Source organism: Orbicella faveolata, unplaced genomic scaffold (assembly GCF_042242905.1).
Source record: "Orbicella faveolata isolate gen_17 unplaced genomic scaffold, um_ofav_v1 contig_12, whole genome shotgun sequence".
Classification (NCBI taxonomy): domain Eukaryota; kingdom Metazoa; phylum Cnidaria; class Anthozoa; order Scleractinia; family Merulinidae; genus Orbicella; species Orbicella faveolata.
This window is the reverse complement of record NW_028301539.1, coordinates 30,011,414-30,036,834: the sequence shown is the minus strand read 5'-3', so window position 1 is coordinate 30,036,834 and position 25,421 is coordinate 30,011,414. Positions and strand designations below refer to the sequence as shown.

The 25,421-nt window shown below is 38.4% G+C and overlaps 2 protein-coding genes across 2 annotated transcripts; one reads left to right on the top strand and one right to left on the bottom strand.

The window, feature by feature from the left end:
* Window positions 1-6,346: 6,346 nt before the first annotated feature.
* Window positions 6,347-10,767, top strand: LOC110060384 (beta-1,4-N-acetylgalactosaminyltransferase 3-like). The gene is made up of 3 exons (XM_089283253.1): window positions 6,347-7,524; window positions 8,110-8,629; window positions 9,152-10,767. Exons 1-3 carry the CDS (start codon window positions 6,410-6,412, stop codon window positions 9,458-9,460), a joined length of 1,944 nt encoding a protein of 647 aa, XP_089139379.1. The 5' UTR covers window positions 6,347-6,409; the 3' UTR covers window positions 9,461-10,767.
* On the bottom strand, window positions 9,970-24,861 carry LOC110060383 (testis-expressed protein 11-like). The gene is made up of 33 exons (XM_089281571.1): window positions 24,810-24,861; window positions 24,361-24,642; window positions 23,624-23,703; window positions 23,137-23,167; window positions 22,991-23,040; window positions 21,853-21,981; window positions 21,546-21,629; window positions 21,347-21,432; window positions 21,113-21,164; window positions 20,795-20,879; window positions 20,684-20,697; window positions 20,503-20,596; window positions 20,020-20,101; window positions 19,697-19,784; window positions 18,880-18,943; window positions 18,220-18,302; window positions 17,915-18,010; window positions 17,220-17,264; window positions 16,819-16,921; window positions 16,614-16,723; window positions 15,753-15,838; window positions 15,465-15,515; window positions 15,204-15,241; window positions 14,808-14,885; window positions 13,943-14,013; window positions 13,664-13,780; window positions 13,422-13,515; window positions 12,997-13,131; window positions 12,367-12,475; window positions 11,931-12,054; window positions 11,185-11,255; window positions 10,804-10,897; window positions 9,970-10,572 (listed from the first exon to the last, which is right to left on the bottom strand). The coding sequence occupies exons 1-33, from the start codon at window positions 24,859-24,861 to the stop codon at window positions 10,501-10,503; spliced, it is 2,850 nt and encodes a 949-aa protein (XP_089137697.1). The 3' UTR covers window positions 9,970-10,500.
* Window positions 24,862-25,421: the final 560 nt, after the last annotated feature.

The window sequence follows — 25,421 nt, the reverse complement described above, 5'->3', positions numbered from 1 at the left end:
GTCTCTTTCCTTTCGTAATAACTTTACTTTCATGTCTGGAGAATTTCGTTTAAATAATACAAGTTAAATAACGGTTTATTGATCTTTGAGTTATTTTTTTGTGAAAAAAAAAACCTCTTAGTCGGCGCGTCGGGGTATGTTATGGACGGGTCAATGGATGAGTGAGTGAGTGAGTGAGTGAGTGAGTGAGTGAGTGAGTGAGTGGGTGAGTAAGTGAGAGATGTATGTATGCCACACCAATCAGATTGGATCTACTATAAACAGCCAATCAAATTTCTTCTTGTTGTAAAGGTAAATGGTATGTGAGAAGATTTGATCCCGATACAGTTCAGAACGGCCATATTTATTCTTCTATAAAACAGGAGGAAGTATTCATATATTGGGCTCACTTCAACATTTTCTGTGGGTTAGGCTGAGGATTTTAGTTACGAACGAGTTGAACCTTGAGGTTTCGTGAGTTAGTAGTATGCAAATGCAACGCGATATTTTTATTTTTAGTGACAAAGGCAACTTGATACTTTTGTTTTTCACGAGGAGTACATTCAATTAGAGGTTACTTCTAGTTCTTAGGACATGTTTTAGAGGAGCCGAGACTATTTAGATTTGAAACAGTTCTAACGTTTACAATAGTAAGTGCAGGTAACGATTGTTTTGTTCTTGCTGCATGCAAATATAACGAGATATTTTTATTTTTTTAGTTACAAAGGGTAATTTGACACTCTTGTTTTTCACAAGGGAGTAAATTCAATTAGAGCTGACCAATCGTCAGCGCTTGTTCGAATTCCCACGAGATGTTTGCTATCTTTAGTTACAAATGGTAACTTAACACTTTTGTTTTTTATATGGGAGTAAATTCAATTAGAGCTGACAAGTTATCGGCTTTTGTTCCCAGGATATTTAACAAAAAAAAAGCTTTCGTTTCTGGACGGTTTTTACGTCTCTGCAGTAGCAATTTATTTTTATTTGATTGGCACTTTATGACATTCTTTCCAGTCCGATATTTTTAAAGGTAAAAAGTATCAAAACTGCTCAAAGGTTCTTTGAAGACCGCATGGCACCTAGTTAAAGTGCAATTTAATTTAATCAGACTTTCAACGTGTCAGAGAGGTTTTTTTCCTCTTTCTTTCTATTTTCGGTGAAGTAGTGTTGTCGTGTTGTGTTGTGTAAAAAGGGTAAACTTACGACTCGTATAAAATGCGAAAAGGTCTCTTAACTTGAGTATTTTTGAGCAAAAATTCCTCTTGGGGGTTGGAAGGGCTATGTGATCGGTGGGTGAAGGAGTTATGCATGTGCGCGTGTCACACGAATCACAGTGTGGGTTTTATCAAAGAACGAGTCAAAGAAAAAAAATAAGATGGTATGTACATTAATCTGGAGACGTGTCAGATCATTGTAGTTTGTTCAGTCAAACATTTTATGGCTTACTATTTAGCTATCTTACCATTACCGATGTAACGTCGTATGTACATCATAAATTCCCAGTTTCTTTCTTGCTGTACATCTTAACCAAAAACTTGTCAAATTAACCAAACCATTAGTATAAACAGCTCCATGAATGCTCCTATCTCCGAGACCACAAAAAAATAATAACTCTTGCACGCCTTGCGTGCCTATGTTTGAAGAAAAGATAAGTGACTGAATTTTGAATTCAGTAATAGGAAGTTGGTGGCAAAATATGTGCAAACAGGTGCTAAGAACCATATGAGCCATACTCGTTGGGATTTGGCGGAATAGAGAAACCCTCTGCACGAGGTCAAGTTGACCTTGGGTTAGTAGTTTGAGTGTTAAGAATGTAAGTAACCCGGCCACATCTGGGTCAGTTCATGGCCACAATTTGGCATGTGTGGCTATTTAAGTGAGCTACATGTGGCCTGTGGTTGCAAAATCTTTAAGGACCTTTTGTGTATGCTAGAAGATAACAATACTTCTGGTATACAACACCTGTTACTACAGTGACTATACCTTACATTGAGGGCACTTCTGAGACCATCTCACGGATCCTACAGCCCTACAACATCTGTGTAGCCCACAAACCTACAACTACGTTACGACACTTACTGACCAACGTGAAATACAGGGACGAATCTACAACAGACAGGGAGCAGTTTACAAGATCAAATGTTCCGACTGCCAGGCCTTCTACATTGGTGAGACTGGCAGAGACCTTAACACGAGACTGACTGAACACAAACGAGCCACAAGAAACGAGCCACAATCACATTGCTGTACATCATCAACTGACATACCACAACATTGACTGGGACTCTGCTCAGTGCTTAACCTACAGGAGGGGGGTGAATAGGTTTTCGGATCGACGGATTTGGCCTTAAAAAGCGCACGGATTGTGGATTTTTGCGGTAAATCGAGCGGATTCGCGGATTTTGAAAACACAGTGGATCGTGGATCAGCTGTGAATTTTGGCGCGGATTCCGGATTGTGCCTGGTTTGACGTTCGGATCTTGGGTCCTAAACGAAATTTGGATCATAGATCTTTCTTCAGCCTTGGTCGGTATGTTAATGAGTTCATCCAAATTATTTCTTTTTTCGAACAAAGCTCATTTAAACTCAGGTGTGAGACTGTTATTGGAATTGTACCGTGTTATAGTCATTAAGCATGTTGCCTTCTTTACTATTTGTGCGAAATTACTAGTAACAATTACTAGTAACAATGGCATTCACATTCACACTTTTTCGGATGTAATTGTGGTTTCGGATTTGAAAAAAAATATTGGCGGATCGACGGATTTGGCGAAAAAAAGGCACGGATTGGCGGATTTGCATACCCCTATTCACCCCCCTCCTCCAGTACAAACGATTTTCAACGACTGACTATGGAAAGCTGGTGCACTAACCTAGATCAAACGCCACTTAATAGATGTCAACAACAACCGGCGCCTTACAAACGACTTATCCATGACGCAAACGAAACCGAAAACGGACATCTAACAGACCGACTTACTTTGACTAACCGTTAGACGGACCAAAAAACCGACCAATTTGACTAACAATAGACGGATCGAAACCCACCATTGACTGATGACAAACTTTACACGAGTCTTTCAGCCAATACCATCATGGCTAAACTGACCAACCACGTTCAACAGACCAGACTTACAACATCATCGACTGGCAAATACTATTCATTTGCCTCTGAAGATGACTTCCGCTCAGGTTGTCGAAACGTCAGTCACCAACAACGTTAACAGCTCTTTTACTGATACTCCTGGGTTCAAACCATTTACTATAATTGTAAGAACTGAACAACATTCAGCTGTAGCGTGGCATTTTGAAAATGGGTTCAGGTAGTCACTGGACAAGGATAGTTTGTAGCAAGCATGTTTTGGGAGGCGCGGTGGCCTCATGGTTAGTGCGCTCGTCTCGGGATCGAGCGGTCCGGGTTTGAGCCCTGGCCGGGGACATGGTGTTGTGTTCTTGGGCAAGACACTTTACCCTCACAGTGCCTCTCTCCACTGTTCACATAATGCCATAGTACAATAGTAGCCATGCCAAGCCTGAGATTTCTCTTCAGTTTTCCTTAGTTAGTGATAATTAAAAGAGAGGGCGCTGGTGGTCAGTAGTCAGTTTCTTTATTTTGAGATGGCGCAGTTTCATGTACTTGCCATCTTAAATTACCAAACAACACTTCTCATTCAGTGCACGCATCTAGGTGCATAATGTTAAATATAATAATTTATATAGGTGAAACAAGTTAAAAGTGAAATATACGTCTTCGATAGGCGAATGAATTCTAACTTCCTGTTAATGTAGAGGGAACAGGAGAACATGATTGCTAAAATGTCACATTTCATCAGGCACCAAATATGATTATTATGTCTTCTGCCTGTATTTCTTTTTAGAGTTGATAATTTTTGTTGGATAAATATATACATCTGCAATGCAATGTATATGTTTATACATGACTGGTTATGCGCTCCTTTGTTGGATAAATATATACATCTGCAATGCAAACGTCCTTTGGCCGAGTGGAGGCTTAACATCCAAATCATAAGATTGCTGCTGTCAAAGTCAAGTAAAATTCTTCCAGCTTCTGGAGGTTCTCTGTGGATGGAAGAATGATCTCTTTGTCTAGATCGTGAAACACTCCCAAGAACACAAATTGTTTCCTAGGTGTCAAACTTGATTTCTCTAAGCTTATAAGGAATCCTAGTTCGCAAAGATGATTTATCACTTTCTGTGTGTTTTGTACTATTTCAATAGAGGGCATCTGTAGCTACCCACCCATACCAAAAAAGTAACATTTGTCAGTCAATAACAAAATTCCGAGGGGATGGCAATCCCCCCGCCCATTAGGAAATGGCGTAGTAGAAAAGATATAGCTCAGGAGGACGAGGGTTAATCGTGACAGATTTAAATCTAGCTTCGCGAGTTTGTTTTCCAATACTTTAATTACACTATTCTTATGATCTAAAAACAAAGCTCTAATTTTAAATAAGTTGCAAGTTCGTTCCTACAAGCAAACAAACATCATTGTGATAAACTTAATACTATCTAGGTGAACGCGTGTATCGACACGTGTTTTCCGAAAGCATGAATGATGATTCGTGTTCTGTTGAATGTTAAGGTTACTTAATTTGATGGACCCCTTTAAGGCGGGACTTAACCTAAAATTCTGAAAGAAATTCGAAGTTTTGTTTTTCACGGAACTCGAACCCTAAGGTATTGAAGTTTTATTTTGACAAGTACTGTTACTGTAAGTTTAAAGCGCGTTTTCTCAAAACGAGTTATTTTCGCCTTCCAGAAAATATATCTTGAGAGGAATTTATTCAATTGAGCTGAAATTTCAGGATTTGTTGTTCTTAGTACGTTCTGTGGGATAAGCATAGACCTTTTCCATTCAGTGCATTCTGTCGAAGTTATGTATTGAAACGTAGATTAGATTTTTTGTATCAGATTTAACTGGTCATCATTTCATGTGTTTTTAACTTTTCAAAAAAATCTCTTTGCTTATCCCAGCAAGCTATATGTCTTCTTTTATAAAATTTAAAAATTATTCCTTTTGATCAGTTCGTGTAGGAGTTATCTTTTCTCAAGTAAGCCCTGGCATTCCCCAGCAGGTGGCAGATTTAATCAACCGGTGTCAGGTTGCAATACAGTTATAGGGTACACAAATATTCTTTCCATAAATGTTGGCCTTTAAGCTTTTTAAAAATGTATACTCTGCAATGGTTTGGAGTTAACTCTTAGTCGCGAGAAAATGTTTGAAACATGGTGTGTTTTTAGGGTAAGTCCCACCTTAATTTTATCTTCCCAGGCTGCTGTCCTGCGGAGCAAGAAAATTAATTCTGTTGTTATTCCGCTGCATTTTCTTTATAGAATGAAGTGTTGCCATGGTAGCAAAGGATGCTTCAAATAAAAAATGGAAGTGCTTTTATAGTTTTATTGTAATGGAAAGCGTTTTGATTTTAATTTGAAAATCATTATAGCTGCGTCGCAACAGATCAAGAAACTCCTGAAACTACTTATTCCAGGTTATATGCATTTTGTCGTTAGCAGTGTCATAGGCTTAAGATGTTGCCCCTAGAGCATCTCCATTTTCGTTAATTTCTGACTGTCGAGTAGCCTGATTCTCAAGACGGTCCGAGTTCGCTGAGGAGGGAGTGGAGGCGAGCGAGAGAATCAGCTAACTGTTGTTACACTTTTCCCAAACCTTCAAGATTATCCGCTGTTCTATTCCATGACGTCGCTAAAAACGCAAAGTTGATATTTTTTTTGTTCTACTTTTCCGCGTGAAGCAAACGAAATTGCAGACTTCCGCACGCAGGCTAAATTCTACCGCTTTCTATGAGCAGCTCACAGCGGGATGGAATAGCGGTCGTGACAATGCCAGTTTACGTGACGCAAAGTAACATGCAAACGCGGCATTTGAACAATTTGCCTCGTTTTCGTGTCGTTAAGGTTGTTAGTGTTTGTTGGATTCAGTTTATTATTAAAATGAGATCTTGGACCATACACACTTTCACGGAAACTTGTCAATTGTGTCGTTTCCAGTGGTAACTTAAAAATACTTACCGTGAATGTAATTAAAATGAATCCCAGATGTAAAAACATACCCCTCAGTTGACGTAGTACATGTTTACGCTAAATGTAATATAATACAAATAAATGTGGTAAATGTAATAACGCATTGCCCAAGCAAATGTGGCAAATGTATTAATAATAAGATACTCAAATAAAAACCGCTCTAACAGGATAATTTGGTTGATGACAATTTTTCGAAGTGTTGCGATTAAAAGTGTACTCGAGTAACATGACCTAAAGGTACACCATGACACGAAGACGTCTTGTAAAGCCGTATCTAGGTAATTTGTTTTGTTTCCAAGAATTTTCGTTTCGCTCCATTGTCAGAACTCAATTGAGGTCAAAACAGAGGAAAAAACTGTGAACTCGGATGTTCATTCTAAATGTAACAGCTATGAGACTCTTGTTATCATTCGTGTTCATCTTCCGCCGGAAATGGCTTGCGAAGTTTTCCATTCCTGTTATGGCCGTGTTTGTTATATGCGGTGTTTTAATCACAAGCGAAAGAGGTGGGACTCGAATTGCATTTAATCTGTCTTCAGTTCGCGCAACCAATCCACTGACAAGGGAAATCTTCAACGACAATATGTCCAAGGAAAGACAGGAAAATGAAATAATTTCTGGAATAAACGTCCATACTTGGTACGACTTCTGCCCGTCGCCGCTTCATGTTCTGTGTTACCACCCATTGTTTCCAAAGGCACCAGACGAGAAGGCAGTCATTACAGCGCTAGACGTTACAAGATCTAAAGATAAGTATGCCCAGAGAATATTTGGATTCTTACATCCACCGAAAACGGGCAAGTACAAATTCGCAATTGCTTCGGATGATTTCTCAGAATTGTGGCTCAGTGCAGGGGAAGACCCTTCCGAGGCTGTTTTAATTTGTAGCCTGGGCGAATGGACTACCAGGGATAATTTCCAGCAATCACTGTCACAGGTTTCAGACGAGATAGAGTTAAAGGAAGATCGAAAATATTTCATAGAAATTCTACACGTTCAATTGTTGGGAGTCGACTTTCTCCAAGTGGCGTGGAGCGTGCCTGCAACGCCACGTGATAAGTTTGAAATAATCTCCACTGACAGCCTGTCTTTGTTTCTGAACGATAGCGGGACTCTGCATAATTACGACATGACTCCAGACAGTCCAGCATGCAAATCAAGATCCCACCATCGGCAGAGTACAAGAACGGAAACTAAAGCCACGCCACAATACCTCTCTCATGAGATGGTAAGAGATGTGTTGCCTTATTGCGAATATACGCCAAGCTATCTTACAAAAAAGGAAGCACCTGATGGTAGCCCACAACTTGTTTATGACTTCATCCTGAAAGATCATTTTATTCCTATAGGAAGTTACCCAGCAGCGGAGTACAGAACGATCATTAATAAGTTTCCAGAGTTTGGGGATCATCATTTGGATACAGCAACAGCACAGAAGGTTGCAAGGATCTACATGGATGACTTACATCAGCGCTATCCCAGGTAAGTGAATGCAGTTTTGTGTTATCGCCCTCTCTTGTTTAAATTATTCATTTTTGATTTCTTTTTTAATATGCAAACATTTCTTTGTAAAAATTGGTAACTCTAAGGTCCCATATTTTCACGAGTTTCCAACGGATTCTTATGAAGCTTCGTATATTTGCTAAATTCGGCATGATAAATCGAGCGGTGGGGCTTATTTTTTTGTTGTTTGTTTGAATGAAAGCGGAAAAGCGTGACATCGATAAAAAAAAGTCCATTAAGACTGGAAAGGCGAGCCTTTCACACGTCATGCAGTAACACTTTTCCATGCACATACTGTGAATTTTACAAACTGTTTTAATATTCACATTCATATTAGATTTATTTACATCACGTTCATCTCACTCTTTCCATTTCTACAACTCATTAGTTACATCTTCCACCTAAAGGTTTGAACAATACTTCCTGACTAAAAAATAAAACAGCGAAGTTTGAAAGTAACTTGAAACAGCAAGTACTTCATTTATTTACATTTGTAATAAGGTGCAGTTACACAATTTAATGAGCAACAGACAAGGAAACCTTTCTTGTAACCTTTCTTTGCAGCAAAATTAAGGTCCTAGAACTGATAAACGTGGAAAGAAAAGTTGACAAAGAGCTAGGGAGTCGGTTTCTCCTGGAGTTCTTAGTAAATGTCACAGGCCGAGACGAGCCGCTCAGGCTATCTGAACACGTCTTCCGGCCAAAGGACACTGATTCCTTGTGTTATCCTAAAGGTCTCCAGTGGAAAAGAAATGCCAAAATTGCTTTGGTGATCACTCTTAGAAATCAAGGCCGATGGATGGTGCACTTCTTAGACAACTTGGAAGCGATGTACACTGTCACAGGAGACGAAAACGTGCGTCTGGTCATATTTGATTATAACAGTTCTGACATAAATCTGGAGCACGAGTTGGCTTTGAGGAAACTTCCACCTTACATTGTTATCAGTGAACAAGCAGAACACTATTCCCGCACTAAATCTTTCAACAGAGCTGTTGAACAAGTTCATGATCCCGAGACCATTGTGTTCACCCTTGATCTGCACTTGGACTTGCCGACTACACTCTTTGATGACATCCGAAAAGTAAGTGACAAATGGGTTTGGATAACTTCTAATGCAAGCACTGTGCATTTTTAGGCCCGTTGGCAACGTGTATTATACCAGCAGAGAAAAAAAACTTTGAGCAGAATTCGGTGAAAGATTGAATAAAAACCAATAGTGATCTGAGAAGTCAGATGATGCTATTTGCAAATTCGACATGGCAATTACGTTGAGTTTCCAAAAGAAAATAAAATCTACTCTCACATATCACATATACATGTTCAATGATTCGGATGTTAAAGGCGAAGAAAGTTATTACATTTTCCGCGCAGAATCACTTTTCCCGAGCAGAATCATGATCACGGGCGAGTTTTATTAAGACGGGAGATCGAGACAGACAAATCAACGACTAATCAACTAGGCTATAGTCTTACCAGAACAAAGGTATTAACCGGGAAGGCAGGGGAAGGCTATGACTGGGGTAGTTGATAACCAGAAAAGTACGGTTTGATTTTCAGTGATAAGACATATAATGACCGAGCGTTTTACCAATTTACTCCACAGCGCTGTTTTGAAGGTCGTACTGTGTACACTCCCGTTATAATCCGCCTGAGTTGTGGAGAATCTCGAGCGACGCTGAAAGGATTTTGGGAACCGCAAGGATTTGGATTAGTTGGCATTTTTAAAAGCGACTGGGACCGAATTGGAGGATTCAATGAAAAGGCCTTTGACGAGAAATGGGGCGGAGAAGATTGGGACTTTATGGAGAGACTTGTAAGGCTTGGAATGGAATATGACAGAGTGCGACATCCGGGGATCTTTCATTACTATCACAGTAAACGTGGCATGTGGACTTCTGACCACAACACATAGCGGTAACGTAGACGGAGACTAAATTATTGGAAGGTCAAAAAGCTTAAGTTCTGTTTGTTCAAAGGTTAGAGAATGCTGTCCGCCGGATAAATCACTAGGCAGTGGACAACGACGTTATCTACTGAACAGTGATTTATCCGCTAATAGGCCATTTCCTAGTTGTCTTTTGCTTCCGTGTCTAAACGAGTCTAAGAGCGAAGCCATTCATTTGAAAGTGAGTTCCGTCTATACCGGTTCATTCTCATTTAAATCAATATCATTTTCATTTGAAAGGTTTTGCAGGAAGACTCGTTCTGAAACAGAGGCACAAGGTAACTCGGAAATGGCCTATTCATAGCGTTATTCAACCTGTGGACAACCGGGGCCTGTCAAACAGTGTTTGACTTACATACGTCTACATACACTACTTAAGAGGAAGGTGTATAAGAATAAAACTCGATAGAATTTATTGAAGTCTTTAAAATTGTTTAGTGTCGAAAAAGCTTTCAACCATTGTCTCCCTTAAAATATTCTTTTTCACTTCAATTGTCTTTACTTTTAAAAGAACACCACAAACGTGGCCCAGCTACAGAGTCAAATTAAGTATTTATGTCGTACTCGACAAGCAGCTTAGATTGAAAGCTGCGTTTTGGAAGGTTTCCTCTCATAAAGTGTCAAAGAAAAGTTAACACTCAAATTTTCAATAATGGTTTTATCTAGGCCATAAACCAAAGGGGGAATGTCATTCTAAGGCTGCGCATGCGTTCACACTTGTTGCCTGAAAACTAGTGCCTGGGCACCGGCACAAAAAAGTGTTGCGATCAGACACTGGGTACTCCAAGTATCCAAGTACCGTTTAGTGTCCGAGTCGAGACTTTGTACCCGGTCACCGTGCTCGGGCACCAAATGTGAACATAGCCTTATTGGGAATTTGTTGGTGAAAATGGTATCAAAGTACACAGCTAGAACACCATAAATAAAATTTTTGACTTGCAGTCAAACGTTCAGGCAGAATCCGCATTGGGTAATACGTCATTTCATAGTAGGTTACTTGGGAAAAGTTATTCTTCAACTTGGCCTTTGAAATTGCTATTCTCCATGCGGTCCAAGATGTCGCCATAAACTTTAGTCATCTAAAGTTGGAGAGGTATAACTGATTTTAAATCATGAGCAAGACCGGTTCCGACAAACAAAATTTTGACAAGAGCCGGCAACAACATTAACGATCGCAGACAATTTTAAGTTAAAGAAAAGCATAGCTAGCAAAGGAATTATAATTCAGGCTGTAATTAACTAAACGATTTGAATAAATGAAACTGAGAGTAATAGACCACCTGAGTTAAATGTTCAAAATGGATTTGTACCTTGTGTTGATAGTTACACTTGAATGTAGACAAATGGTGAAGCAGCCTCATGGCCAATGCGCACCACTTCTCTCCCGCCGCGTGTCTGTTTGAGCTAGAAATTGTAGAAAAGAGGGAATAAAGGACTAAGCCACGCACTTCCGGAACAAAAAAGGGTTCACTCAAACTCTCTGTTAAACTGAAAGTTTTCGATTCACCAAAACGTCTCATAAGATACAGGTACTGCCGATTGGAGAGATACGATTGGAGATGGCAAGGGCTTTCTAAGTTGTCATATTAGCCTTAAGTTATCAGCAGATACGCCACTCTGTTTCTCTTTTGGTTTTTGATGTTGGCATTATTTTCTTATTACCTTGGTTCAAGTATACGTGGATATCATACCTGAATAGGTTTATCCCACAGTTCCATGCTTTTGTCATCAGCCATAAGATTTGAATCTCAGGATAGCAACCCTGGATTTAAACAAGTTTCCAAATGAAATGGTTTAGTATTATTCTTACTTCTAAAAATCTCAGCGAATTACGGTTACGTGTAATTCTCCAGGAGAGACAAAATTGCTACTAGTCCAGTTGCTCAACACCTGCACTTCTTCTCTTTTTGTGAAGATGTTTAATTCATGAAATTTCGTCTTCGATTTTTACCTCTTTCTTATCCGGACGTCTGCGGAACAACCGAAAATGCAAAAGCCTTTTTTGGCAAATTATCTTTAAATCCAACCTGCAGTAATTAAATGCGGATTTAAGTCGTTCAGCTCAGATATACTCTAGCTTAAGTGTTAGGGAGTCGAGTTTAATGTGACGAACAATGTAAGCTAATTAAACACTGTTGCCCGAATAGAGTCCGCTTAGCCTTTTTTCTTTGACTAGCAATATCTCGTGAATCATTAGCCTTCCAGCTTCCCTTTTTCGATTTTTTTCCATATCTTCTTTAATCTGTAGTTAATAGGAGCAGAAAATAACTTACAAAAAGGACCGCCCTTTACATCTCTAGCCGAGCTCACCCTCACCCATTGGCTCTTCGAGGTGCATAAGAAAGATGGTGGAAACGCTACTCTTAATTTATCGTTAACCACAAGCAACAAGGATGTTAGCTCAGCCAATACTTAGTATATTCGATATATCTCTCACCTTGGCCTGGTTCTCAATGATTTCACAAATGTCTTGGTAAACAGCTAAGGCCTCTTCTTTACTTTCAGCGTCACTGCTGCTACCACTACTCAATGCGTGATGTACAAGACTGTGAAACGCTTTGCTGTAAAAGAAATCAAGAGTAATATCCACGTCATTTCAGATGTTTTACATTGCATTGTAAAGGAAATCAATAAGATTGAACAACTGCTGGTAATAGTTGGTTTACAAAGCATAACGAACCCTGCATGTTCCCATAAGATGCGAACTGGGGACGCATGTGATAATTAGCTGTTTTACCCATCTCTATTGTTTTAGGGGCAGGTTCATTGTTTCTGTTGTTTGTTCTATTGTTTTCTCAGCCAATCCTGCTAAGTCTTCCGTTAGGTACTTTGTGTATGAACAAAACCAGGGCAAAGCGGTGACAATCAATTACCTTAATTTAGTGAAGTCAACTACATCCATGGCAAGATGTTTCTTGATAGAAACTTTCAAAGCTCTCATGCTTATTTCTCTGTAGTAGGCAGGCGGTTCAACTGCGAGAGCTGCATATTTAGAAGCACAAAAATGGAAAAATATTGAAAAAAATTGGAATGGTAGTGGAAATCAGTTACTGATTATTTAAAAAGCGAAATCACTTAATTTAAAGGGGCATCGAGAACCGATGATGTAACGTCTTGTTGAAAGTTTGATAACTTTTTCTTTGTTCTCAAGCCCAATGGAGAGAGCGTGGATGGAATGTTAGCCTGATCAGTAAGAAGGAGACATTTCTGTGTTGTTTCTTAATTTTCCTCCCTGCTTTATTCCGCTGACCGTTATGTACTAGCTCAAGTGCAGCAGGCAAGGGAATACACCAATTTGCAATAGATCAAATTTGAAACGTGCTGACTGTGGTGCGTTGAGGGTGTTAACACCGCTTGAGGATCCCCCCATATAATCTACCCAGTCCCCACCAAGAACTTCCACGTTTTGTTTGCATTCCGATTCGTGTGGATTCTCCAAATTTTCTCTGATAGTCCTCACGGTAAAAATGTTTTGAAATTATGACTACGTACGTCTTATTTACCAGCAAGAGTTTCGAAAGTGCTAGCATCAGCATGTGGCAGGGCCTCCGCAGTATCGAGACACAAGGACAGGTCTGAATCGCCTAATTGTGCCTTTGCCTCGAACTCATACAATGTCAACAGTACCACTGACTCATCTGAAAAGGAAGTTTCAGATTGGTTTTGTCTCGAAAAATCCCTTAAAAGCAAAGCCTGTTAGTGTTAACATCAGGTGTTTTTACTTCTTCTAAAAAGAACAGTGACAATTTTACTAGTCAAAATGAAACTGAAAGTTCCAGGTAAGATAACATGTGCACACCACCGCCTATCATCAAAGTAGATGGAGGAGTTAAGACGTCTGCGCGTTTACATAAGCTACTTGGCTTACTAAGTCATTATTCGTGCCGTGTATTTAACTTCAGAAGAAACAAAACAGTGTCATGGCTACCTTTCTGACTGCTGCTTGACCCTCCAATCCCTATCTTTCTACGTAGATCACGGCAAGCCTCAACATGTTCCACACACTGCCTCAATAGCTTATTCTGAGGAAAGAAGGATTTTAATTATGTAAAACTCGAGATAAACGCGCATTATATCATGTTTCAGTTTTTACAGTACCAGCTTGCATGCTACTTTAAAGCAATCCCATTATGACTGTCTATGTGCTTTTTAGTTTGAAGTGAAACAAACCTTCCCTTCTCTGTTACTTTGTTCTCTTGCTGCTTGAACTGCAGATGCAGCTGCCATAACGAGGCAATTTTTCTGACGAATCAAGTTAGTTGATTCCATGGGACAGAAGCAAGAAAACTAAACAAAAGAAACAACCACAATTAACGAACTCTAAGTTTGGTAAGAACAAAACTTATTTCCAACTTGTATACATTTCTCATAACGTTTGGTCTTAAAAGAGGTCGTTCTCTAGGGAAAAAAAAAACATTTACTGAAATTAATCAATTCAATGCAATATACCTTGTAACAAAGCAGAAAAAGATCTTGCATGTTCATGGTAGTATCAGTACTTTCCAACGCCAGATTCCAAGCTGAAAACAATATATGTCATGCTATAAGTTTGGTGAAGTGGTGTAATGATTGAGTAAAAACAACTCGACCAGTAACTTGATAAGAAAATTCTTGAAATCACCTAGACTAATGTTGCAATAGCTCACTTTCGGAAAAGGGAAAAAGTTCCACTGAATTCGGGTTTACATTTATAAGGAAGAGCAAATATAATGATGAAAATTGCTGGAATGTTACATAATCCTCCTCGATGTTGTACTTTTTTGTAATTTTACTGAACTACCTAACAATCAAAGGTAAAAGTTGAAGAGCTTGCTTTTGCTCCTACCATTTCTTCGGTGGAGGCGCAATGGCCTAGTGGTTAGCGTGTTTGACTCCGGATCGAGCGGTGCAGGTTCGAGCCCTAGACGGGGATAGTTTGTTGTGTTCTTAGGCAAGACACTTTACTCGCATTGTGCCTCTCTCCACCCATGTGTATAAAAGGGTACTGGAGAATTTAATGCTGGAGAGGGGGGGATATAGTTCTTGTTGCTTCATGCCATGGATACCGCGATAAGGCCCGCTAAATGGCTCGACGTTGGCCTTATCATATTCATGTTTTCGGCAATAGCTCTAAATTAAATTACATTGCATGACTTATATTAATACAGCTGAGCTCAACTGTCGGCTCGTGTTCCCACAGCATTTCTCGTTCTCTCCGACAAAACTCCACTTTTGTGTCTATAACTCGATAGAAACACGGTACATTTTTCTATTTTTTAAACAACTTAGCTCAACTCAGTGAAGGAAAGATATTTTACCAGTATCACAAGCTCACCGATTTTCATAAACCAGGTGGCCTCTGTTTGCACATTAGAACTGCCCACTTGTTGCATTTTATTCAAACGACCCAGAGCTGACCAAATAAGTACAAAAAACATTAACACATCTCAGCACAATTAAATTAGTAACGATATTGACGTCATGATTTCAATGTGTTGCGAAGTACTACCAAGGCAATAGGAGAGGACTTTTATTACTAATATCGAGCGGTTTTCAACTGAGTGTCGCAGAACTAAAACCGAACCAATCAGCCAAAATCAAACGTGGTAAAACCAAAACCAAAGTAATTGCCTGATTACTTTCTACACTCACTTGAAAACCGCTCTATCGTAACTAAAATCATTGCTGCTGACGAAAGTTGCTACAAAGCTACAAAGAATGAAACAGTTACCGATCTCTAGGTAACGAAGAAAACTGCTGCCTTCTTTCCTGCGTAAGAGAGAAACGCACAATTTATGGTCATTTCTTAGCGTATAAACATATAATTCAACCATGTGACATGTATTTCTGTAAAAGATAAACCAGACCAATTATAGTGCAAATAACTGTGCTTCAAAAGGTGTGATGAAACAACCAGCAGGACTTGAAAGACTTAAAACAGAAACATGTAACCATGGCCATTGCAAGAACACGCGCTGTTGTCGGAACTTACCTTTTCCCTGAATCTGTGGACTGCGCTGTAAGCTTCAACCTTGTCAGGCACCTAATTTCAAGAAGATTCATGAAATTATCAGATCAGAGATCGAGAAACACGCATACAAACGGACTAGTTTGGCAAACGTAGCAACAACTGACTTGGCTTGATTTCAACATAAAGAAAACGGCTCTTTACAATCCTTCCTGACTTAATCAGAAGGTATAGCCCATAGCAATAACATAAGATTGTTCAGAATTAGCTTACAAGAAGGTAAAATTGAGTAAGTTCTTTACTTCAGTGTACCTCAGTGACGTAAGAACTTGTTGATTGTCACTGCTTGTAGCTACAACTTTTTCCAGCGCACTGACGGCTACCTTATGGTTCTTTTGCTATGGAAAAGAACAGAAGTCATTGAGCAGAAATACTGTTATTACCCACTCTAGACTGATACAGGCTACAGGCTACAGGCTACAGGCTACAGACTACAGGGAACAAACTCGGTTTCTTTTAAATTTGATGCGCAGGTTGATTAATCCGCTGAAGCGGATCCTAGACGTAACCAATATATGTATACTGCAGCAAGTTGAAGCCACCATTTTGATCTTCTGGAACTTAGGTCAGGGGATTGATCACGTTTGTTTACTCTTCTAGAAAATTCATACTCTTATCTTCTTCAGTTAAAAAAGCGTAACCGCTGTTGAGTATTTCAAATGTTGTTAGGGGAGCTTCAGTCACCGTGCCTCTGCCCAAGCAATCCACTGTTAATACTAAAAATGCAATTCAGTGATAAAAAACGTTAAATGTTGACTGTTTATAATAGTCAATGCGCTTAGCTACTAACACCTAGCTAGTTCTCAGGAATGCCACTTCAACTGAAAGAAACAAATATTTCAGATAACTACAATAGGCTTAAAAATCCCATCTGGTGGGAGGCACACCAGTTTGCTATTTACAAGCATGAGTGTTTTTATGACTGAGGAGTTGAGGGTCTACTAACTACGCCCAGAAACAACTCCAACTCAGTGGTCAGAGTGGGTCTTGAAACCACGACCTCCAGATTTCAAAACCGGTACCCTAACCACTTGGTCACGCTAGCTCGGCCACACTACATTAAATGTCTCACTTTCCTTGTGGTCTTTCAGGAAGTGTCCGTTATAACCATACCTCTAGAGCCAACTGCGCAGCAAGACACATCAACCCGTGAGCATCCGTTTCTGTGATGTTCTTATCTTGCCTTGAGCCAACTTCACTCATCTTTGTCATTGCATCTACAGCTGAGGCAATAGCACACGGTAAAATACATACAACCGATTGAGTATGGTTTGGGGTTTCACGGCTGGAAAAGCGATTGCAAAAGTCGTCTACTAACCAATGTCATCTTCTCCTTCCATGAGGGCAATTTTAAACTTGTAAAAGTAAATAACTGGGCTTTCTGGATCACTTTGCTCGGCTTCTGCTATAGCTTCTTTCGCCTAAACACCAGAGAAATTAAAAAAAGTGAAACTAAACGAATTGTAGGTAATGCCGAAGACGATCTCATCCATTGCTGTTTTGTGCGCTTTACAAAAGTACGCAGACGGGACAAATTGCTAGACGGCTTCTCGCGGCCCCTTAGGTGTGACGCGAAAGAATTGTGCGAGGGAAAAAATGGCGCGCCACGTTATTTCCATGGCCAATCGCACTTTCTTTTTCGCCACGCTTGACTGATAAAAAGGGGCTGCTTCGTAGTCTACAACATGGTATAGGACTTCAGTTAATGTCTAAACAAACCTTCTCGTAATCCTGAAGATTCATGTAACAGGAACATTTGTTCCTCTGCAATAAAAAGATGCAATAAGTATTTTTGATTTTACGTCTTGATTTTACTAGTTTGAACGAACGAACTTCACACTGATTACAACTTGCGGTAGGTCAGGTGCATTGTAGTGGTAAGTAAGTAAGTAAGTTCATCACTAGAAACAGCTATCTCAGTAGATGTAAAAGTGCTATACTTAATGAGCGGCTCTCATTAGTGAATCTAGTAACAGTATTAGTATAATTCTACTAGTATACTAATTCAAATGTCGTAATCTGATTGGCTGAGCCATTGCACACTATCAGCCATTAGTGCGCAATGACTTGATGTGGTCGACAAAATCTCAACATTTCCTCGTTTCTCCGAAGTTTTGAAAGAACATTTAGAAACAAATGGATAGTCAAATTCCTGAGAAGACTAAAAGGAATGTATTTAAGGTTTCTTGAATTAAAAAAGCTCGGAAGTTTTGAAAGAAACTGATAAGCGCGAGTACACATCTGATGTACGCGACCAGAAATAACTGGAATCGTCATTTGAAGGAAATTTCAGCTAGAATTCCACTTAAACCATTACATTATTCGTGCTAGATTTCTATGAGGTGATAGGCTCATAATCTAATTGTTAATTAGAAAAAGTTACGTTAAGAATTAGAAACAATTCTACAACTCACCTGCAGTTTTCCAATGTTCTTTTCGTTTGTCTCTTTTGAAGAAAACATACTCAGTGAGTAATTGTACCAGTTTAAGGCTTCTTTGTAGTCTTTCCCCTGAGGAAAAGTTGTGTATCATGATCAGCAATTACCTTATTCACAGGCCTAAATAGATTTCCTCCCGGACAATAGTGCGAGTGGCTAACAATAACGATTCAAATGAGGACTTTAGCTGCTCGGCTAACTGCTATTACATCTCCTTCCAGGATTCTTACTGTGTTTGTAATGGTTTACGTTTTGATTTTAGAAAAATTGTCAGCACCAACCTCGTAAGCAGCAGCAGCCTTTTCCCATAAAGTAATGTGGAATCTTTGACACATCTCAGAATCAAGAGATTTTCCTATTTGTTCTGAAAAATTATTCAAATCAATTTCCAAAGATAATTTCGAAATGATAAATACAACACACTTTATAACATACTCCTTTCAGCTTGTGCGTGAAATGAAAGAAGTGATCAGTACTTCTGAGATAAATGAAAAATATGATATTTTTCATTTGGTTTACAGTTGTATTTAACAACTATATTTTAAGACTACAAGCCCGAGTTTTCTATGAGCAAATAGTCAAAAGAGGCATAGCTGAGTTGACTATCGTTCATAGAAATTGAGGGTGAGTGGTCTAATTGTTTTAGTAGACACTCTAAATGATTACTGCACAAAACCTACAATTGTAATTTTTTTTAAAGCATAAAATCAATAATAATTTCGGTTTCAAGAGCAGCGAGTGCACAATCGTTCCCTACCAGCGAATAGAAAATGATTCGTGGATTTCCCATAGAACACTAGATACGACATTTCCTGCGGTTTGCATGCCAGCAGCAGTTAAAAAGTCCACACTGAAATTGCAGACAAGTAGCACAGATACTCTCCGGTGGTTTCACTTTCCAAGAAATTTAGGCTAACATGTAAAGTATATGAGTAACTTACCAACGATGCACTTTTCAATAAGTTCTTTTGCAGCTTCATCCTGCTTGTTTTTTAGGAGAAGTTCCTTCCAAGATGAGGATATCAAAATTACTGTTTAGAGTACCAGTAGGAATTGTTCATTAACATTTTTAGCAGTAGGGCAACTGGTTTCCACACTAACACAGACAGGCAAAACGTTTTGAACTGAACTTCTTTACAAGAAAAACTATCTTCTGGATGGAAAAACCAGGTGGGAAACATTGCCGATTTTGCTCAATACCCAGCTCTTAATGAAGCCCCGCCTAATTTAAGAGGGTTCTGTTACGTTAAAATTCATTGTCTGAGTACATAAACCTCTATGAAATTCACAAATATTTAGGAATCAGTTATAGTACTGTTTTAAACCCACTGTTAGAACATTAGGATTGCGTGTTTGTTTCTTTGTTTCCAAAGTCCTACTTCAATCATCAAGGTAAATGTAAAATTCACTTGTTAGTTATAAGGAAAGAAAGGTGTTTCACACTGCAAGCCATTACTTAAGCGTTCCTGGGGAACATAGTTGGTTTGAGGGGAAAAAAAGAGGCTAAAACAAAACTGTTGCCATCGATAATGCAATGTGAGTTACAACTGGTCACAATTTGTCACAAATGTTATGTTACATTTCATATTTTAGACATTAGAGGGGTTTTCAATTCAGTGTCGCGAAACCAAAACCAAACCAATTACTTACCAATAATATATTGGACTACTCTGCCAATCTCTAACTGTAGTAGCCAAGGTAATTGCCTGATTACTTTTGACACTCAAAGACAAGTGAAAACCCTCCATGTTTACTTACTAAGTGCTCCAGCTGAATTTTGTAAAGGTCAGGAGAATTTTTGAACCGAGATGCCAGTATTTTCAAGCAGTCAAAAGCCAACTCTATCCTGCCGGTTAAAACATAATAATAAGTTATAACCCTGATGTCACAGGATTGTTTTCTAAATCAACTTCTTAAGAAAAATGAAGACCTCGACTGAAACTAGTAACAAATAAGTGTTTACTCATGAGCCGCATCTGATTCTTGGAGGTCTGTGTGTGGCTGAGATAAAAACAGTAGAGGTGGTTGTGATAGTGCGATATCACGTTCACAAGAATGTTTCTTGATGCCAGTTGATTCACCTTTTGTGTTGGACAGCAAGGTTTACTGCACACAACCCAAGGTCCACCTTCAAGTCAGGATGCTGAAGAGTTTCCTCAAAGACTAAATGAAAGGATGCAAAAATTGACGCTAAATAAAAATATATCTTCTTTTGCACCCTCAGTTCTTCCCTCACTCAAGGATGTCTGTGATTTGACCCTAAAAATGCCATACTAATAACATAGCACTACAGACATGTATGCTGCCTTTTGATCAATTGGTTGTTATGTCTCTGTCAAAATTTAGAAACTGAGAAAGACAGGATAAGAGATGCTTGGATCTCTGTCGAGCTACATTCTGAGTGGAATTTTCAGACAAATTCAGGTTGAATGATGGGCGACTTGTTTGGCCAGGATTGGCATGAAAAGCTTGTGAATATGGTCATCTGTTTAATGAAACTAATAAATAAATCTGTTGAAAAGTCAGAGAAAATACTGAGAAAAACAGTTCTTTGGTCAACATACCTGAATCCAATCTCGAAGATGGACAAGTTTCATCTCCGTCACCCATGATAAGCAGCTTGGCCTTTAGATAGAGACCAGCTGGATGTGCATACTCCTATCAAAATAAAACTAACATACTTCAATCCGCCAGAGAAAAATAACAACTCATGATTGAGCACAGTGAAAAGTGTACGATACTTACAGAGTTTGCAAGATCTGCAAATAAATTAAAAACAGAGAGGAAATTATTATTTTATTTTTAATAGTTTTCTAGTAAACAGTAATGCACATTAATTAAAGTATACTTACTCACCAACTGCATTAAGAGCCAGCTGCCAGTGTTGTTTAGAGTCCCAGTCAAGGTATGCATTAGCCATAAGGCGCAGAGTAGTTGCCTGCTGCGAGCGAGAGAGTAACTTATTAAAATCAAGAGAAAATGATTTGTGATTCCCTTGTCATTACCTAGTATTTAATTCAATTATACCATGAAGAACTTTCTTAAAAGATGTAATTGTGGTTTATGAAATAAATTATCACTACCAACTATTTACAAAATCATCTTTAAAGCTTTATACCAAAATGGTTAAATACGCTAAAGTGTATTAAATAGGAAAAAGACTACTTTACCAACCTCTTTCTTAGCCCCAAAAGGATTGTTCCCTTTTCTAAGATCATAGCTTTTCCTAGAGAAAAATTGTTATTTTAATAGTTAGAAAACCTATTGAAAGCGGTCCAAGCATCATAAATAAAAAGTCTAAACCTTGATAAAGCTGGACAATAAGATACATTTATAGGCAGGCAATATCACCTCAGAAACAAAACAAAAAAAGAAAAAAGAAACTTTCTTTTCTGAAAAGCTACCTACCTGAGCCAGGCAATACAACTGTCATATTCCTCCCTGTAGTATGTATCAACACCAAAGTTGTAGCATAGTTCTGCCAGGGTAATACTCTTTGCAAAAAGTAGAAAAAATTCTAATGATTCCAGAGTGGCTTGAGCAATTCATTAGAAGACCATTTCTTTAAAAGTAATTGTATTTGAAGAGTCTAGATAAGAAACTTTACCTCTTTTGCAGGAAGTCTTGTCAATATTTCTTTCGCTTTGGTTACATATAATTTTGCTTCATCTTGACGATTCAGTGAGAAGTTCTGTTGAAATTGAGATTGAGCATTCAAAGTCTGGAATCAGGTGCCATCCCTCCCCAAGAAAAGAACAGGAAGAAGAGCATAGTGGAGGAGTGTCAGCAAGCCCCCTTACCACTGATAGATGTAAAGGACAAGAAACTAGAATACACAATGTTAAGTTGACTTAACTTCATTTGTTAAAACAGTTTCTAACTAAATAAATGTAGAAGAGGGCAGAAATACTCACAGCTTCAGCTCTGTAACAGAAGACTCTGAACATGTACCGCTCACTTTCGGCAATCTGTTTGGAGTACTCAGCCATTGAAGAGTCTTGCTCACTTCTTGAGGACCACAACTTTTGCAGTCCATTCCAACACTACAATTCGAACTTGTGATTTTCAATTGTTACTTCCATTTTTCATTTGTACTTGGATTTGATTGTGATTAGTTTTTATTTTTTTTACTCTATTTTACCTTAGTTACTGAGGACCTCCCTGAAAACCATGCAATGTGACAGGACCTTCCTCCATAAAGATTATATAAACAATAGCCTCCATTTGACATGGAAATATGCTCGGATATTTGTACGCAGACATTAGCTGTTTATTTCTTATTTTTTATTTATTTATTACGATTTAATGGTGAAGATAATGTGGAAAATACAAGCAATAATAGAATAAAATGGTCATAAGGATAGTCAGCAAAAGAGACAAAAACCAAGAAAAACTGTGAGCTTTGAGGAACAGATAATGTCCGAGGACAAAATAATATCCAATCATATTTACACATCAAATGGAGGCTATTGTGTTTATTATCCTTCAAATATTTTTCACAACAAGCGTGGTTTTGAAAATTGGGGAATATCACTCGGATATTCCCAGTTTCAGCTGGGGAATATTCAGTCACGTGACGCATTTAGACCAACCGCATGTGAGCAAAAATATTTGATGGATAATAATTATAATTATTTGGGAAAAACAGGTTTCTTTTTAGCAGAGCGAAAATTTTTAATGAGCTGCCCACCGACATAACAAAAGCCAAAGGCATACAGAGTTTATGCTGCCTGCCGTGCAAAAGGGTTTTTATTAGTTGTAATAGTTCTTAGTGGTTTCTCTTAGTATTTTAGTACTGTGAATAGATTTTTTAACACAGTTTTAGTCAGAAAGTTTTAATCTGTGTACATAAATTTGTATATTTAACCTGATGTTATTTATACAGGGCCCCTATGGATACCAGCCGTTGAGCCTGAATGGGCTACCCTGTTTAAATAAAGTTTTACTTTTACTTTATTATTAATCGTGAGAGTTATCCTGGATATAATTATAGAATTATCCGCTAACAAATTACTAGTTAATCAAACTGGCAGCAATAACTTTAATACTTGCCTCAGACGCTAAGGCAAGCGATTCCTCTGCCATGGTTGGATTCTGACAATCTAAACAAAACAATCAAGTAAACTGGAGGAAAAAGAATTGATAGCCTTGCAATATGAAAATGTTTGGCATGCTTTTTTGTTTCTCAGCAAACTCACCCAGCCAAGCTCTCCCTGTTTTTGTGGTCATCTAAATAAAAAAGACATAATTTCAGATTTTTTATCTCCTCAAATTTGTGATCAGTTACTGCTTCAGATATATGCTTCGTAACTTTGCAGATAATCTGTAGTGTTTTTGCTACTAGCATATGAATCAGCAAATATTTCAGTGCAGTAGTTCCAACAGCCCAGGCAAATTTAACATCTTCATTTATCAGCTTTGCCTGCTGTAGTACCTAACTACCTCAGTAATGTAGTTTGGAACGTATAGTATCTGAAAAAAAGGTATTGTACATTCCAAACTACATTAGGAAGTACCACAGTTAAGCGAAGTTGGTAAGTGAAGATGTTAAATTTGCCTTGGTTGTTGGAACTACTGTACTGAAATGTTTGCTGATTCATATGTTCGTACCAAACCATCAAATGTCTATATAGCTATATATAAACCTAAAACATCTGGAAATTGATATAACAATAATTTTCTCACCACTAACTGTTTCCTAAAGGTGACTTCACTCGTTTCAGTAGCATTAGCCAAAAATGACAGCTTACAAGCTGCATGCCGCACTAGAATAAAAAATAGATACATCATATTGCATTAGAAAACAGCCCTAAGAAAATACGCGCGGTGATTGGTTAAAAATCGTGTTTCTATAACTCGATAGAAACACGGTACATGTTTACTATTTCATAAATATCAGTGATATTGGCCAAGCTTGTCTATTCTGAAGCAAAATGAAGTCATTGTGCAGTCATACTGACGCAAAAAAATAAATAAATCAAAATCAAATCAAATCAAAAAAGAAATAACTGTTACATCACATATAAGTATTTCCAAAGCATGCTTACAAGTCAGTGAAATTGTGAAGGTGGGAAGTGACTGAAATTTCCGACTATGCACTCCCGAGCACTTTTTGTGTCAGGCATTCCGCGCAATTCCGAGAGAGCCTGGAGACCACATTTTGAAGCCCTAACTTTTTTTCGCGAAAATAAATAGGACAACTTTAAAGAAGAAGCCACACCTGCCTTAGCTGGTTTTAGGGAAGACCCTATGAAATTTGACTTGCTTGTTTAAACGTAGCCTTATCTTATGCTCTACTCACAGGAGCGACGAAAATGGGTGAGAAAGTGTTTGTTCAAGCAATGTTCACTATTTGAAATGTCTGTAAGTAATAAGTGATCGTTATTTGTTAATAAAAGTGATCAAAAAACAAAGACGCTTACATTTTGCGTTGTAAGTTGTTCCACTTTGTCCGCCACCAGTCTTCATTGCCACAGCAATATTCCACATTGTGACAGCGCAGCTGTGAGTCTGAATCAACGCTGCGTTATTTTCAGTTCTATCAAACGACAATTGATGCATTCTGTTCGTCAAGTTAGTTATACGATCAGCCAAAGCTATCACACGTTCCTCATTGCTTTGATTTTGACGCAAGTCTTTGACAAGAGCTGTTGAAGTGTACAAACAAAAAAAAGAAGTTAGTACACGTAATATATCTTTTGCAGCTTTCCATAGGAAAAACATTACAATGCTTGAATGAAACAGCTCAGATATCGAAACTTTTAGAACATTGATTTCTTTATTAAGCTTAGTTAGGATAACAACTATCTTTACCATTATATATATAAATTTCAGACATGACGAGGAAAAGTTGATGTAAGAATATGCTCACCTTGCAACAAAGTTGAAGCTTTTCCGATGTCATCTACGCTATCGTGGTTCATGTTGTCAGAAAAAAAAACAGCGCTTTCTCGACCACACGTTTGTTACTCGTAAACTGAGCAAGACTACTTTTCGGCGTTAAAAATATACTACAGTGTCAATATCTAACATTTCGAGGTTTAAAACCCCTAAGAAATCAAAATTTTAACCGCCAAGTATCACTTCTGTGCCCGACTCATGAATCCTTCTTGACATAAATTCGCTTCACAGGATTTTACTTTGAAATTCAACGCGGGCGCCAGGCTAAAGAATGGCGGGAAAGTTGGTGCACGCGCGCCTCTTTTGGCGCGAAATAACGATTCGTCGCCTTGCTGTGTCAACTTCAAAGTCCTGGAAAACAAATTTCCTCGACTTGCAGGGAATTTAAAACCTATGGTATTTTGTTTACTGGGGAATGATCTCAGCTAAACTGAAAAGAACTTTAATGCATTCTGCCATTAATCAAGGTGAGAGAAGTTCGCGTTCGAGAATTTTCTCGTCCGATCAATACTGATTATTATTATCATTCCGTTTTGATAAATTGCCTGGATATTTCTTCAAAGCCGAACGTTAAATTTTAACA

Bases quoted from the DNA above. Each gene is read 5' to 3' on its own strand.
- LOC110060383 (XM_089281571.1), bottom strand. From the start codon at position 24,861: ATGAACCACGATAGCGTAGATGACATCGGAAAAGCTTCAACTTTGTTG. The intron at 21,630-21,852 runs GTGAGTATTTCT...CAATTTCAACAG, and splicing joins TCTGTTACAGAGCTGAAGCT to AACTTCTCACTGAATCGTCA. The intron at 15,242-15,464 runs GTAAGTTCCGAC...TCTCTTACGCAG, and splicing joins TCCACAGATTCAGGGAAAAG to GAAAGAAGGCAGCAGTTTTC.
- LOC110060384 (XM_089283253.1), top strand. From the start codon at position 6,410: ATGTTCATTCTAAATGTAACAGCTATGAGACTCTTGTTATCATTCGTG. The intron at 7,525-8,109 runs GTAAGTGAATGC...CTTTCTTTGCAG, and splicing joins TTACATCAGCGCTATCCCAG to CAAAATTAAGGTCCTAGAAC. The intron at 8,630-9,151 runs GTAAGTGACAAA...TTTACTCCACAG, and splicing joins TCTTTGATGACATCCGAAAA to CGCTGTTTTGAAGGTCGTAC.